At 55.6% G+C, this 13,113-nt stretch overlaps 1 protein-coding gene across 1 annotated transcript; it reads right to left on the reverse strand.

Annotated features, from left to right (window-relative positions):
- Positions 1 to 545: 545 nt before the first annotated feature.
- On the reverse strand, positions 546 to 11,438 carry KRT82 (keratin 82). The gene is made up of 9 exons (XM_028125517.1): positions 11,034 to 11,438; positions 9,089 to 9,297; positions 6,652 to 6,712; positions 5,880 to 5,975; positions 5,346 to 5,510; positions 3,300 to 3,425; positions 1,588 to 1,808; positions 1,308 to 1,339; positions 546 to 784 (listed from the first exon to the last, which is right to left on the reverse strand). The coding sequence occupies exons 1-9, from the start codon at positions 11,436 to 11,438 to the stop codon at positions 546 to 548; spliced, it is 1,554 nt and encodes a 517-aa protein (XP_027981318.1).
- Between the last annotated feature and the right edge of the window lie 1,675 nt (positions 11,439 to 13,113).

Here is a 13,113-nt window from a genome sequence, read left to right on the forward strand (position 1 = left end):
AAGGATGTATTTTCATAGTGTGAGTCCAGCACCCCTGAGCAGGTAAATCTACTGCCCAAAGACCAGCCCTCCATTCTACGTGCCAACCGAGAGGACCATGAACAGGTCTCGAGTGATCCTGAAACACTGACACTTGGCTTTGGAGTTCAGAATGGGATTTGATCATTGCAATAGTGCATGTGTTAGCTGGGTGTTAGAAGAAGTTCACTTAGGTGCATGAGAGCCAGACGAAAGGGAGGTGGGGAACTTCCAGGGGTTGGGAGTGGGAGACTGGCTTTGTGGGCAACCTTTCAGGGAATAATCCACAAAGCAGAACTTTGATGTGTTCACCCTGAGGGCCTAGCTCAGGGTCCGCACACGGCTAAGGGAAAGGTGACTCTTGGAGATGCCTGAGGGGCGCCTCTCAGTGAAAACCCAAGGGAAACCTGTGGCCAATACAGGAAGGTGGGGTTTGGGAATATCCTTGTTTTCAGCCCTGGTCGGGGGACAACATCCAGGCGGGGGGCTGGCTCCCCATCCCTGGGCTTCCAGCTTCGGGGGCTGTGCTAACACTTATAGGAGGAGCTGCTCCCAGCCCCTAGCTTCATGCTGGAACCCCGCCCACTCGCACAGCCCAGCAGCCCCTGGGGCTCGCAGGGGATGTAGACTTCACCGGTGCCCATGACGCTGCAGCCCCCGCTGGTCTTGAGGACACTGGTGCCCCCTGGGCAGTAGTCGGTTCTCAGCACGGGTGTGCTGACCACACACGGCTCATAGAGGACTGCGCCTTTGGAGCTGCTCACAGCTGTGGGAACAGGGAGGGATGCTCAGGGTCCTGCACCGTGTGGCTCGAAGGGCATGGCCCTGAAACCTCTCAACCAGGCCGTGCCCCCACCTGCTGCCTTTCACCAATAAGGACACTCCCATTCCAGCCACCTGCTTCCCACGCTAGCCACAAAAAGTGCTTAGAAGCTCTCCTCTTTCTCCAGAGCCTTGGCTTCTGCTTCATGCTCTCAGTTTCTACTTGTCTGAACCTGCTTCACAACTGCTTTCTTCAGAGAGGCACCCCCTTGTCATGATGGTTGGTTCCCGGCAGCTTCCAGGCCCCAAAGCACTGAGGCCCAGCTGCGTCTCTGCTCCTAATATAATTCTGACTCCCAAAGTTAAGTACAGCCCCTCTATCTGACCAAGAGCTCCTGGCAGACAGAGCTATTCCCTGGGGGTGGCGAGGGCATGCTGATGTCTGGGCCAGGGCGGTGTGGTCTGTCCTTGTTGGCTTGATCAGTCCCTAGGACCCCAGAGCCCCAGGGGAGTGCGCATCTACTCACAGATATTCACGGGCCCAATGCCTTCACACAGCCTGGAGGGAGAGGAAAGAAGACACAAGGTAATTGCATGGAGAACAAGGTGGATGAACGTGGGGCACCCTTCTTCCTGACCATGCCGCCGCCGCCGCCGCTACTGAGCACTATGTTCAGGAGGAGGGCCTGCGGATTCTGGGCTGTTTGGGACTTTCCCTGACTGCAGGACAGGCAATCCCACCCGCAGCCTCAGCAGCGACCAGAGGGAGGAGGGAGAATGTGCCCTTGGTGCGCAGCCCTGACTCACCTGTGCTCCTCGCCCTCCAGCAGCCGCCTGTAGGTGGCGATCTCGATGTCCAGGCCCAGCTTGGAGTTCATCACCTCCTGGTACTCCTTGAGCAGGCAGGCCATGTCCTGCTTGGCCTTCTGCAGGGCCTCCTCCAGCCCGGCCAGCTTGCACTTGGCATCACTGAGGGCTGCCTCGCCCTGCTGCTCTGCCTGGGTCAGCGCAGCCTCCAGCTTGCAGCGCTGGGGGAGAGGGCATAGCAAGGCATTACTGGGGGCCCTGGGAGCCCTACGCTGACTCTCAGAACAGGGAGAACATGGTCATTGTGAGATAATAAAAAATACATATATTGGTCTCTGCCCCCAGTTCCTGGCACAGAACTCCTAAATCCTTGTAATTCCCCAAGTGATAAAGAGCATTAAGAGCACCTTTTGATTTAATATTTGGTCTTTGACCCTGGGTTCTGACACAGAGTTCTCTAATCCTTTGGGATTCCTGGAGGATAGCAATGTCTGTTGTTCTAATGAGGTGACTCTGGGTGAGTCCTCGATGGCTCCTGGATGGGGGGGACTGGTCACCAGAAAGACCAAGCCGTGACTAGAAGCTTGGGATTTTCAGCCCCACCCACCCATTACCGGAGAGAGGGGAGAGGCTGGAAATGGAGTTAATAATTGATCGTGCCTAGGAGAGGAGGCCTCTATAAAATTCCCCAAGTATGGGGTTCACGTGGCTTCCACGCTGGTGAACATGCAGAGGTGCTGGGACATTCATGTGCCCAGAGTGTGGCATAGAAGCTCCGTGTCCTTCCTGCCTACCTGCCCTATGTGTCTCTTCTATCTGGGTGTTCATCCATGGTCTTTATCGTAGCCTTTTATAACAAACTGCTAAAGAGTAAGTAAACTGTTTCCTGAGTTCTTTGAGCCACTCTAGAGAATTAATTGAACCTGAAGAGGGGACCATAGGAACCTCCGATGTACAGCTGATGGGTCAGAAGCGCAGGTGACAACTTGGATGCGGTCAGCATCTGAAGTGGGGGCAGCGGGGTGGGACCCTTACCCTGTGAGGTCTGACCCTCCCTCCAGCTAGATAGTGTCAGAGTTGAGTTGAACTGTAGGACACCAGCTGCGGTGGTGTAATTGGCTGGGTGAGCAGCTTCGTGAGTGTGGGTTAGGAGGAGGAAGGAGATTTCCTTCACAGTCATGGGGACATGCCAGATTCAAAGCTGCTGTGCCTCTCATCCCAGGATTGTGACATCTGGTTCCTCCTGAAATGTCGGACCCACTTCTGTCTATAACACCTCAAGGAGATCTGAGCAATTTCTTTGGGGCTAATAGATTTGAAGGGTCTGGCTGGTCTTCACTAGCCTAGGAGGACAGAGTGGGTCTGCATTTATGGACTCCTGGGAGTCATCTGGAATTTCAAGATCACAGGACTGGAGACTTTGGGTTAGAAGGGCCCATGGCAGCCATCTTTTCTGTGCCCCCGTCGAGGGGAGCACCCTTGCTATTTCATCTGGGACTGAAAGTTGCCTAGAGTCTCTCGGGACTTCGCTGTTTCCCTAGGCTGCTCCTGCTGTTGGTCAGCTTTCGTAGAAAGGGCTTGTTCCCTCATAAGCGAGGGGCACAAGTTCATTCCCACCTCCAGGTGCTCCCAGGGAGAACGGACCTGCCCCCCAGGACCAGCAGTGAGGCAACCTGTGATGGGACCTCACGACCAGGGCTTTCTGGCCTCACCTGGGCTTTCACATTCTCAATTTCTTGCTGAAGCCGCTGGATCAGCTTGTTCATTTCTAGGATCTCGTTCTTGCGGTTGCGGAGGTTGTCACCGTGGCTCCCGGCCGTCAGCCGCAGCTCCTCATACTGCCGGGAGCGGGACGGGCGGGTCAGAGCCCTGGGCACTCACGCCCACACCGTGGCGTCTCACAGCCCCCTGTTCTCACCGTCCGGAGTCTCTCCTCCAGCGAATTCCTAGCTCAGGGCTCTCTGGATTCTTATGCTTGTTCTGCTCCCCATCCCCTTTCCATTTCTGGTCAATCTTGGGGTCCTTTTCTGGGCTGCTTCTTTTTTCTTCCCCAGCCCTGAACGTTCAGGCTTATTAAATGCTCCTCTAAGGTCTCCTTTTTCCTGTTTAGCTGTGGCTTGTTTTTTTCTCCCTAGCCCAGAGCCCCAGGGTCTTCTGAGGGCTCCTTCCCATTTAGAGTTCCCTCTGGACCTTAGAAGGGGTTTCTGTGCTCAGCCTGGGATGCCTGACAGATCTGGGAGTGAGGACAGACCACGTTTGCCTCACCAGGGTAGGTACCTTCTTATATTCTCCTTCAAAACAATAGAAAACAAAATGCAGCGTTACTTCCTACTTTGATTTAACATTTTTTTAAACTTTTGCTGCTCCAAATTCAATTTCTGAATAATGTTTTATAGATTTACATCTATAGATTAAAAACAACTAGCCAACTTTTCTGCATATAATGGATGGGAGCCTTTTGCATAGAGAAGGCAAACAAGTGATAAGCAAATCACTCTTTGGCTCTTTTGTTGTTTGGCTGTTGTGACAAAGCCTGCAGTTGCCTTGGCAATATGTGCTCTCCTCATCTTCCAACAGAATTCTGCTTTTATTTGGGGTGGCAGTGAGCCCAGATAAGAGAATATTTCTTGGCTTTTTCATTAATGAGATCTATGGGTAACGCTTCCAGGAAAGCTGTTTAAAGTGGGGGATGACCCAGTTGGCGTGTTTCTTTTTCCCTGTGTTCTTCCTGCCTGGAATGAGCATGTGAGATTGGCGATATGGCAGCCTTCTTGGGACATGAGGCAACCGTGAGGATTACAGCAACGTTAAGGATAGCAGAATAGAAAGCGAGAAGGAGCTTGTGTCCCTGATGGCAACAGAGAACTCCCGTGTCATCTGTGGGCAGTCTATTTCTGTAACCTCTTTGAGGACCGGGATGGTGTGACTCTTAGTACCCTTGCAGTGCCACACACCTCAGTAAGGCCATCCTTCCCTGGCCACCCTATTTAAAACCTCATTCCCACAACACTCCCTGCACTTCATGCTGATTGATTTTCTTCAAAGCGCATGCCACCATCTAACGGACACCCACCTACTGATTCACCTTGTGTATTGTCAGCCCCTCCGCCCCCCACCCCGTCCTCTAGAATGAAAGTAACACACAGGCAGGGTTTGCTGTCTATTCAGTCTCCTGCTGGAATCCAGCATCTAGAACAGTGCCTGGGGTATGATGGTTGCTCAATAAACAGTTGTCGGATGAAGAAATGACCGAGCGAATGAATGCTTGGTGTCTTTCGCCGACAGGGCAGGCGAGACGGAGATGATAATATTTGCAAAATCAAATTGCCCTTGGGAGTATCACTCTCCCTCCCAGCAAGCCCCTAATTCCCTCCGTCTGGGGCTGCTTTAATGACCGCTCCTGCCCTACCATCAGTACCCACTGCACCATTAGCCTCCCTCACGCCCTGAAGCCCAGGGCCCTCTTTGCAGTCATTGCCAATTAGTGCTTCTTGAGTACTGCCTAGGGGAACACTTCCAGTGTCGGTGTGTGGGTAAAGCTGGGACGCCCGGGCACCCTGATGACAGGCCTGGGCTGTCCGTGGGCTCCCCTCCCACATGCTCTGCAGGGACCTGGCCCCGGAGCCTGGCAGAAACAACAGGACCCGGGGTTTACGGGGTTCCCTGTGGTTGTGGTGTGAAGCGGCCCTCATTATCTTCTCACTCACTCCCTGGGGGGGGGGGTCTGGGGTCCCAGCCCGGCCCTGCCCAGGCCTCACCCGGCTCTGGTACCAGGCCTCAGCTTCGGCTTTGCTGCGGCTGGCGATGTCGTCATACTGGGCCTTGATCTCGGCAATGATGCTGTCCACATCCAGCTCCCGGCTGTTGTCCATCTTCACGATGACGGAGGTCTCGGAGATCTGAGACTGGAGCAGGCAGATCTCCTGGGGGGGGGGGCAGGTGGGAATGTGTGAGCTTTAGAGGATAAAGGTGGAGGGGGGCAGGGGGAAAGCAGCTCTGACCTTCCCAGAGCAGATTTGCACAGGACTTTGCCGAGCTGTCCTGAGCCTTCCATCACCCACCTGTTCTTCATCCCCCCTCTAGTCACGCAGACCCAAGAGCCAAGGTCTGGGCCCTCTGACTTCTGGGAGTCTCACTGCCTGAGAACCAGCTGTCTGTGCTGATTTCTTCCCATGCTTACTTTGGAGTCAACTTGCCCCGGACTGTCCCCGCTGGCCGGAGCTCTCCCACTCCATCATGCCCCCGGCACTGGCCCCTGACCGAGCCCCTGTGGGCAGTGGGGCTGCAGGTACCTCCTCATACAGGCCTTTTAGGAAGTCGATCTCCTGGACCAGAGCCTCTGCGTTGGTCTCCAGGTCAGCCTTCATCAGGAAGGCCGTGTCCACATCCTGCGGCCAGAGCAGGGACAACGATAACCTGGGGCCAGGGGAACGTGTGAGGGCCACCCCTCCTCCCACAGGGCCACCTCCCAGGCAAGCCAGTGGCTGGTGTGGGACCCACGTGTAGGCCCATGCGGAAGTGAAAAGGTGACAAAGCCAAGGATGGAGGGACGAACCCCAGCCCCAGGACCCCATGCCTGGGCCTGGCACCCTGATAGGGAAGGATCTGACAGAGTAGGTTTTGAAGGAGCCTTGAATACAGCTTCTCAGAGCCCTCTGTGCGGCGCATGGGCCATAGAACACCTCGGTGTCTATCTGAGAAACTATCGCTATTGTTTTCATCTTTTGTGGTTGGAGTCAGCGGTTTTGTTTGGTTTTTGATTTGGCATTAGCTCTATCTCCAACTTCTCGGGCAGGTGTAGACACAACCCTAACTGGGTTGGGCCCACATGAGTTGGGAGGTGGAGGCCAGGTCGATCACTGCCCTTCTGCAAGAAGTGGGGGACAGCTGGTTTTCCTCTTTCCCAGGATCGGTAGTGTTGGCCCGGGCTCCCAGGAGGGGAGAGGCCCTGCTGGGGGGTGTGTGGGCTGCAGACACGTTTGGACTCGGTCAGGGGCTGAGGGTGGTGAGGCCACCTGGGCCAGCTCAGGGGGCCTTCTCTCTCCCCGTGCCGCCCTCCCTCACCTTCTTCAAGGCGACAAACTCATTCTCAGCACAGGGCCGCAGGGAGAGCTCCTCTTCATACCTGGTGGATGGGCAGGAAGAAATATTTTAGTCTGGCTTGGGGGTTCAGAAGTAGCCTTGGTATCCAGCCTGAGGGAGGGAGCCTGGGGGGCAAATCTGCCTCTCACTGACTTAATGCCCTAAGGAGTCGCCAGGCCGGCCCCCATCGTCACTGGACACCTCTAGCTCCTCCAGCCACTCAGGACAGATGATTGTCATCCTAGCCTCTCGTTAGCTACTGTGCATGTTGATCTCCCTCCCCACTCCCTAGTAGCCTGTTCCTGTGATTAATCATCTTCTGGGAAGTCCTTCTTAAGGCCACTTTCATTCTATCTTGCTGCAAAGGAAGCCCAAGTCATCTAGTTGTTTCTTCTGGGAAGGTGGTGAAGAGTTGGCTGCCTTCTCTGAGTTGTTCTCAGATTTGGCTGCAGACACTGGAACCCCCGCCTGCCCCATGCCCTCCCCCCAGTGGAGGTCTGAGCCTGGCCTCTACTTGCAGAGGTAGCAATTACCCACTTTACCAGAGCCGTAGAGACAGCCCGGCCACCTCTAGGCTCCGAGGGAGCTCCTCACCCACTCCCTGTCTCCCTGGGCAATGGAATCAGGGCCAGGAGGGTCAGTCTTGCTGGGATGACTCAGTCTGATGAGTGATATTGATCCATTAACATCCTCACTGTGCTTCCTGACGCCCATCCTTCCTTATTCCAGCAGACCTCGGCCTCAGCATGGGCCCCGGGAGCTGGAGCCTTCTGCCTGGGCGTGAATCCCAGCTCGGGCAGGTGCTAGTCATGTGACTTTGGCGAAGGGACTTGGGTGAGGGACTTCTCTGTGCCTCAGCTTCATCATGTACAGAATGAGAATGACCTCGGTCTAGCCTCAAGGAGCTGCCGTGAGCTAATGCATGCACTGGTTAGTGTCTGTCAAGCGCTGGGCCGCCCTGGCATGAGGTGCAAGCTGCATAAGCATTGGCTGTTACTATCAAACCAGCATTTAGTGTCATCCTTCTTCCCCCAACTTTCCCCGTCCACAGTCTTCATCGTGAGCTGCAAACCACATCTCCTGCCCACCTTGTATGTTACCCGCCAAGAAAGGCATTGCTCCGGCTGAGAGGGCTGTCCTTGCCACATCTCACCTGTCAGGGTCTGCTTCAGTGGTCTCTCTCACTTGGCACACTCTGGCCCTTCTTGTCACCTGCTCCCGTCCCTTCCCCTTTTCTGGGATCTACTCCGGACTCCCTTTTTGTAAGGCCCTACTAGAATGAAACTTCATCATGGCCCCGAGCAAATGGCACCTCCTCCAGGAAGCTTTCCTGGGTCCCGTCTGCGCCCTCACTGTCTGGACATTCCTCTCCACTTCTGCCTCGTACCCCATCGTAACAGTTTGTGTGCATGGAGGTCTATGCTGGACCAGGGGATCTTGAGGGCAGGAGCCAGCTCAGCACAGTGTTTGGCACCAGGAAGGCATAGGACTGACACCTGCAGCACGAGTGGCCCCCATGTGGCTGCATTCCACTGACGCACATCCCTTAGGAACTGTGGCTCTGAGCCTGCTTGCACTGCTTCTTGTCAATGGAAATGTGTCTCTCTCAACCTTCCCCCACCAACGTGTGCTCCCATGGACCCCTGCACCCAGAGACACCCACCTAGGACCCATGAGGCCATTTATCCAGGCCTCAAGCCTCTTGCAGGCACTGGACCCAGCAGCCTGCAAGCTCCTAGTTAGCATCTGTTTCTCGGCTACCTTCTCCTTGGAGGCGGGCCAGGAGCTGCCCTTGGGGAGGGCAAGTCTAGCAGGCCACCTGACCTTAACCACAAGAGCTGGGGACGTAGAGCCCTGGTGGTGAGGGGAGGAGTGATGGCTCCCCTCTGTGGACTCGAGGTCCAGGAGCTGAGTATCGGGGAGTGAGGGAAAACGTGGGCCAGGTTAGCTTGGATGTGGTCCCAGGAGGTGCCGAGAAGGGCTTATCAGGAGGAAAGGACAGTGGGAGCAAAAGCTTGGAGGGAAGAGGGTTTGGGGGCCTGTTTGCGGAATAAGACGTGGTTCCGGATCTGAACGGGGATTGATAGAAGATACAGCCAACCACGTGGTAGAGCAGAGCCCTGGAGGGCGGGAAATGGCAGGAGAAAGAACTAGTATTACAGGGAGCCGAGGAGGGCCTTATTGAGGGAGGGCAGCAGAAAGGGAGGTGAAGACAAGTACACAAGTTCAGACCTTCTACCACGTTACTCAACGGGCAGTATCCTAGGTGTTCTGCCTGTGTTATCCCACTGCACTCTTGAGCTCTACCTGATCCACGAAGTTGGACACTTCCCATTGCAGAGATGGGGAAACTGAGGCCCAGGCTGTTGATGGAGCCTGCCTCAGGTTCCCTGGTGGGGTAAACGTGGGCCACACTCACTTTTTCTTGTAGCTTTCCATCGTGTCCTGGAGGCTGCAGAGCTCAGACTCCAGCCTGGCCCGGTCCCCCGCCACGCAGTCCAGCTGCCGCCGAAGGGCAGAGATGTAGGCCTCGAAGATGGGCTCTATGTTGCTCTGGCAGCACCTCTGCTGCTGCATGAAGTTCCACTTGGTCTCTAGCAGCTTGTTCTTCTGCTCCAGAAAGCGCACCTGCCGCCAAGAACAGGACGTCACGGAGGGCGAGGGAGCCTGGGGACCGTGGCTGGGAGACGGTAAGAGGTGACGGGGTGGGTGGGCAATGGGATCAGCGTGTGCTCTTTCTCCCAACACACTGCTGCCAGTGGGCTAAAATTTTCAGATGAGGCTCTCGCTGTAGACTGGCACCTGAGGATATGTCTCTGTGAATCCCCTGCCCAGGGGAGCTTTTATAAGACCCTCACCTTCCACCCAGGGGTCGCACGTTGTTATGGGAGGAGTACTGTCCCAATAGGCCTGGGACAGGGCCACCTTCCAGCCCTGCCCACCAAGCCTTGCAACCTCAGGCAACACATCCTGTCTCTTTAAGCCTCGCTGGGCTTCTTAAGTTTCCTGCTTGGTGCTGTGTCTGGGAAGCACTTCAGGAATCTTCATGCTAATGCAAACTGCTGACAGGATGCCTGGGAGTTCAGGCTTTCTTTGGTCACAGCCCAGGGGCACTCAGGGGAGGTCAGATCAAAGGCTTGGTCCTAGGACCCTAAGCTCTCTCCCCTGACTCTGAGGCATCCTGCGTGGTTGCGTCCAAAACATGTCCCTGTCACGGGAACATGGAGAGCTACCCGCCAGCTTTTCCCTTTTGGTGGCTTAGAAACCGAGATGAGGAGACCTGAGTGAGCTGATCACGGCCACCCCCTTAGCCATTGGTGGAGGGAACACGGTGTCCAATCCTTGGAAGCAATCTGCAGAGGGAGAAATGTTGCCTTACTTCTGGTCGACGGCCACATCACTGTGGGGGGCGGGGAGGGGTGGCTCCCAGCCTCACAAAAGTGGTGTGATGTTGCTGAAGGTCAGGGCCCAGAACTTAAATGAGCTTTAAAGATAAAACTGTAAGTGGAGCGGTTCCCATTTACCGAACTAAGTTTCTTCTGGAGCACTTTTACCTACATCTTACCTCCTTTGACTGCCCACCACCAAGGCCCCCTTCCCCACTGGGCAGCAGGGGCCCTGAGGCTGAGAAGTGAGAGGTTTGCACAGGGCCTCAGGACAACAGGAGTGGAGCCAACACCAGGGCCCAGGCCTCCTGACTTCTGACCCAGGATTCTTTCCCTACACCTGGGGGCTCAGCAGAAACACTGGCTCAGCCCCTGATCCCAGGAGCCTCCCTGGGGTGTGGGAAGAGGTGCAGAGGCAGCTGCTTCGAGTTCCGATTGGCCAGGTCAGTGCCTTTCAAAGGCCACACACCAGCCCTCCCTGTAGCCTGTGGGAGCTGTGGCTTTGGTGACAGCAACCGTGTGCCCCAGCTCTGACTGCTCCATCTTCTCCTCACACCAGGCCTACTTTGGTGGCAAATCTGGGGTCACGGTGCCCGTCCCTGCCTCCAGGCCCAAGGCTCTCACCCCAGCTCAGGCACTCAGAAGGCGGCTCTATTTTCACAGCCTCCTCTGCCTTGTTGGTTTTTCTTTTCAGTACCTATCATTGCTTTGGAAGTTCCTCTTGTAGTCTGACCTCAGGCAGCCCTTGTGATTTTCTCAGGTAACATTCAGAGAGAGATGACAAGAGAGTAAAAAAAAAGAACTAGCAGGTAGAAATGTCTGGTGCTGAGCCTGATTGAAGCAGCTTTCGATGATTAGGGGTCAGACAGTACAGGAGAGGCCGGTCCATCCACTGCACCTTCTCTCTTGCCTCCCTGCCCCGGATGCAGAGCACTCTCTAAGTCCCAGAGCCCCCCGAACAGGGTGCCTCCCTGTTACCTTGTTGATGAAGGTTGCAAAGCGGTTATTCAGGCACTTGATCTGCTCCTTCTCGTCCCTCTTCACCCTCTGCACGGCTGGGTCGATCTCCAGCTCAAGCGGGACCAGCAGGCTCTCATTGATGGTGACGGGGGCGATGCAGGCCGAGGGCCCACAGGGGACCCCCGCTCGGTACCCGAAGCCAGGCAGGCCACACCTGGAGGCCACCCGGGGCCTCCCGAAGCCCACATTGCACAGGCTTCGGGAGCCCAGGCAGCCCAGGGCGCGGAGCGCCCCCCCGCCCCCAGACCGGCACGGCCCCTTGCTCACTGCATAGTGGGTGACCATCCGGGGGAGGACAGCTGAGCAGGAGCTGAAGCTCCGGCCGCCGCATCTGGAGCCCGGCTGGAAGGAGCGGCACGACATGGCGGGGGAGAGGCAGAGAGGTGGCTGGAGGGGAGAGCGCGAGGCCCGAGTTCTCAAGCCAGCCCAGCTTGCTCCCTTTTATCTCACTGGGGGTGGAGGGCCAGGCAGAGTCAAACCCCAAATCACCACAAACAGGTTTATAAGCTTGGGATATTGGCAGCTGCTAAGTACCAAGGTGGATAATTAGGGTAGCGAAGAGCAAAGGGAAGGAGCAATGGGCAGTGTTGCTGTCCTCTTTCCTTGTTTATGGGGGCGATGAAAGGGGCCAACCAGACAAACGTTTGGCATGTTGCGTGGCTCAGCTTCAACGAAAGGGAGATTTAGGACTTTATGCCATTTAGTGGTGGGGAGAGGCATGAATTATACACCCCCGTTGCCCAAGACTAGAGGCCAAATTAACTATGCTTGTGGATGCTCTATTTCCCCAAGGCTGCTTTTCTGCTTTTCTGCCGATGTGCCAGATCCAAGTGCCCTCCATAGGCTCTTGGGTGTTCCTAGAAGCTCCCTGGGAGGGAGGCTTTTGAGGTGGGAGAAGCCTCCACAAGCAGGTTGGGCCCTGCCCCTCCTCAGGCCAGGGGGGTGCTGGCTCTGGCTCGGTACCACTAAGGCTCCTGACATGGACTCCTGTCTCTGGGGCCCATTTAGTCCAAAAAAAGCCTGCAGAGGACTCAAGAGGAGATGCTTTGTGCTGGAGGAGGGGAGAGGAAGAGATGCTCTCCCCAAGACCCTTTGGACCCTCAAATATGCATTGATGTCAGCCATTAGGTTGACACTATTGTGTCACTAGCCTTTTGCCTTTTGTCCCCACTCCATCCCCAGCCTCCCCGAGGTAGACAGAGCCTGCCGTAATCTGAGGACATTTCCGGGGACCGTTGTTGCCCTCAGGAATTGCTCAGATGGATGCGGGATACCGGCTTCCTTCCCAGCACCCAGGTCACAGCTCTTTGGAGATACTTGAAATGCCCCCCGCCCCTAACTCCCTTCCCTTTCCCTTTCCATCAGTTCTATCCATGAGACCTCTGCAGTTGCCGACTGTCTTTCCCTGCCATACTGGCTTTTTTCCAGGTCACAATTAAGCCAATAATGATAATAATAATAATAATAACATTTATTGGGCGTTTATTGAGTGCTGGGACCACGTCAAGCTCTACACCCACGACCTCATTTAATTGCATGACGGCACCGTGATGTAGTTTCTGCTTTCCAGATGAGAAACGTAAGGAGCAGAGTGATTAATTAAGCACCCCGAACCACGCAGCGCATCTGTGGCAGGCTGGGATTCGATCCCATTCTTTCTGTTGTCACCGTGCTCTGCTGCTCTGATGGAGAGAAGCCTGGTTGAGAATGGGGGTCTCCTGCTGATATGCACTGTCTTCTCTGCTCCACCTGAAGATTAGGAGCCTGGAGCGCCACAGTTTCGGTTTAACTGTGCTGTTTCACTGTCCCCTTCTTCCTAGTTTTGACTTTGGGTCCTAGAATGCTGGGGAGGGAAATTGGGGCTTGGGCAGGTCAGGGCTGTCACAGGAGGCCACGGGCAATGGTGGGAGGCAGAGGGGAGGTGGGGTGGGTCTTGTTGCATGATGGCAGGAGGGGGGGATTCCCATTCCGCCTTGGGGTAAGCATCACAGAGTGGGCCTAGGAGACGGTGTTAGAGGGCATGGTGGCAGTAAGAAGC

Source organism: Eumetopias jubatus, unplaced genomic scaffold, assembly GCF_037043125.1.
Source record: "Eumetopias jubatus isolate StellerSeaLion01/CBP00866 unplaced genomic scaffold, mEumJub1_p1.0 scaffold_8, whole genome shotgun sequence".
NCBI lineage: Eukaryota > Metazoa > Chordata > Mammalia > Carnivora > Otariidae > Eumetopias > Eumetopias jubatus.

Excerpts from the sequence above, each read along its gene's own strand:
- KRT82 (XM_028125517.1), bottom strand. The coding sequence starts at position 11,438 with ATGTCGTGCCGCTCCTTCCAGCCGGGCTCCAGATGCGGCGGCCGGAGC. Across the intron at positions 6,713-9,088 it reads ATGGAAAGCTACAAGAAAAA|GTATGAAGAGGAGCTCTCCC; the intron begins GTGAGTGTGGCC and ends CCCATCCACCAG. Across the intron at positions 1,340-1,587 it reads CTGGAGGGCGAGGAGCACAG|GCTGTGTGAAGGCATTGGGC; the intron begins GTGAGTCAGGGC and ends CTCTCCCTCCAG.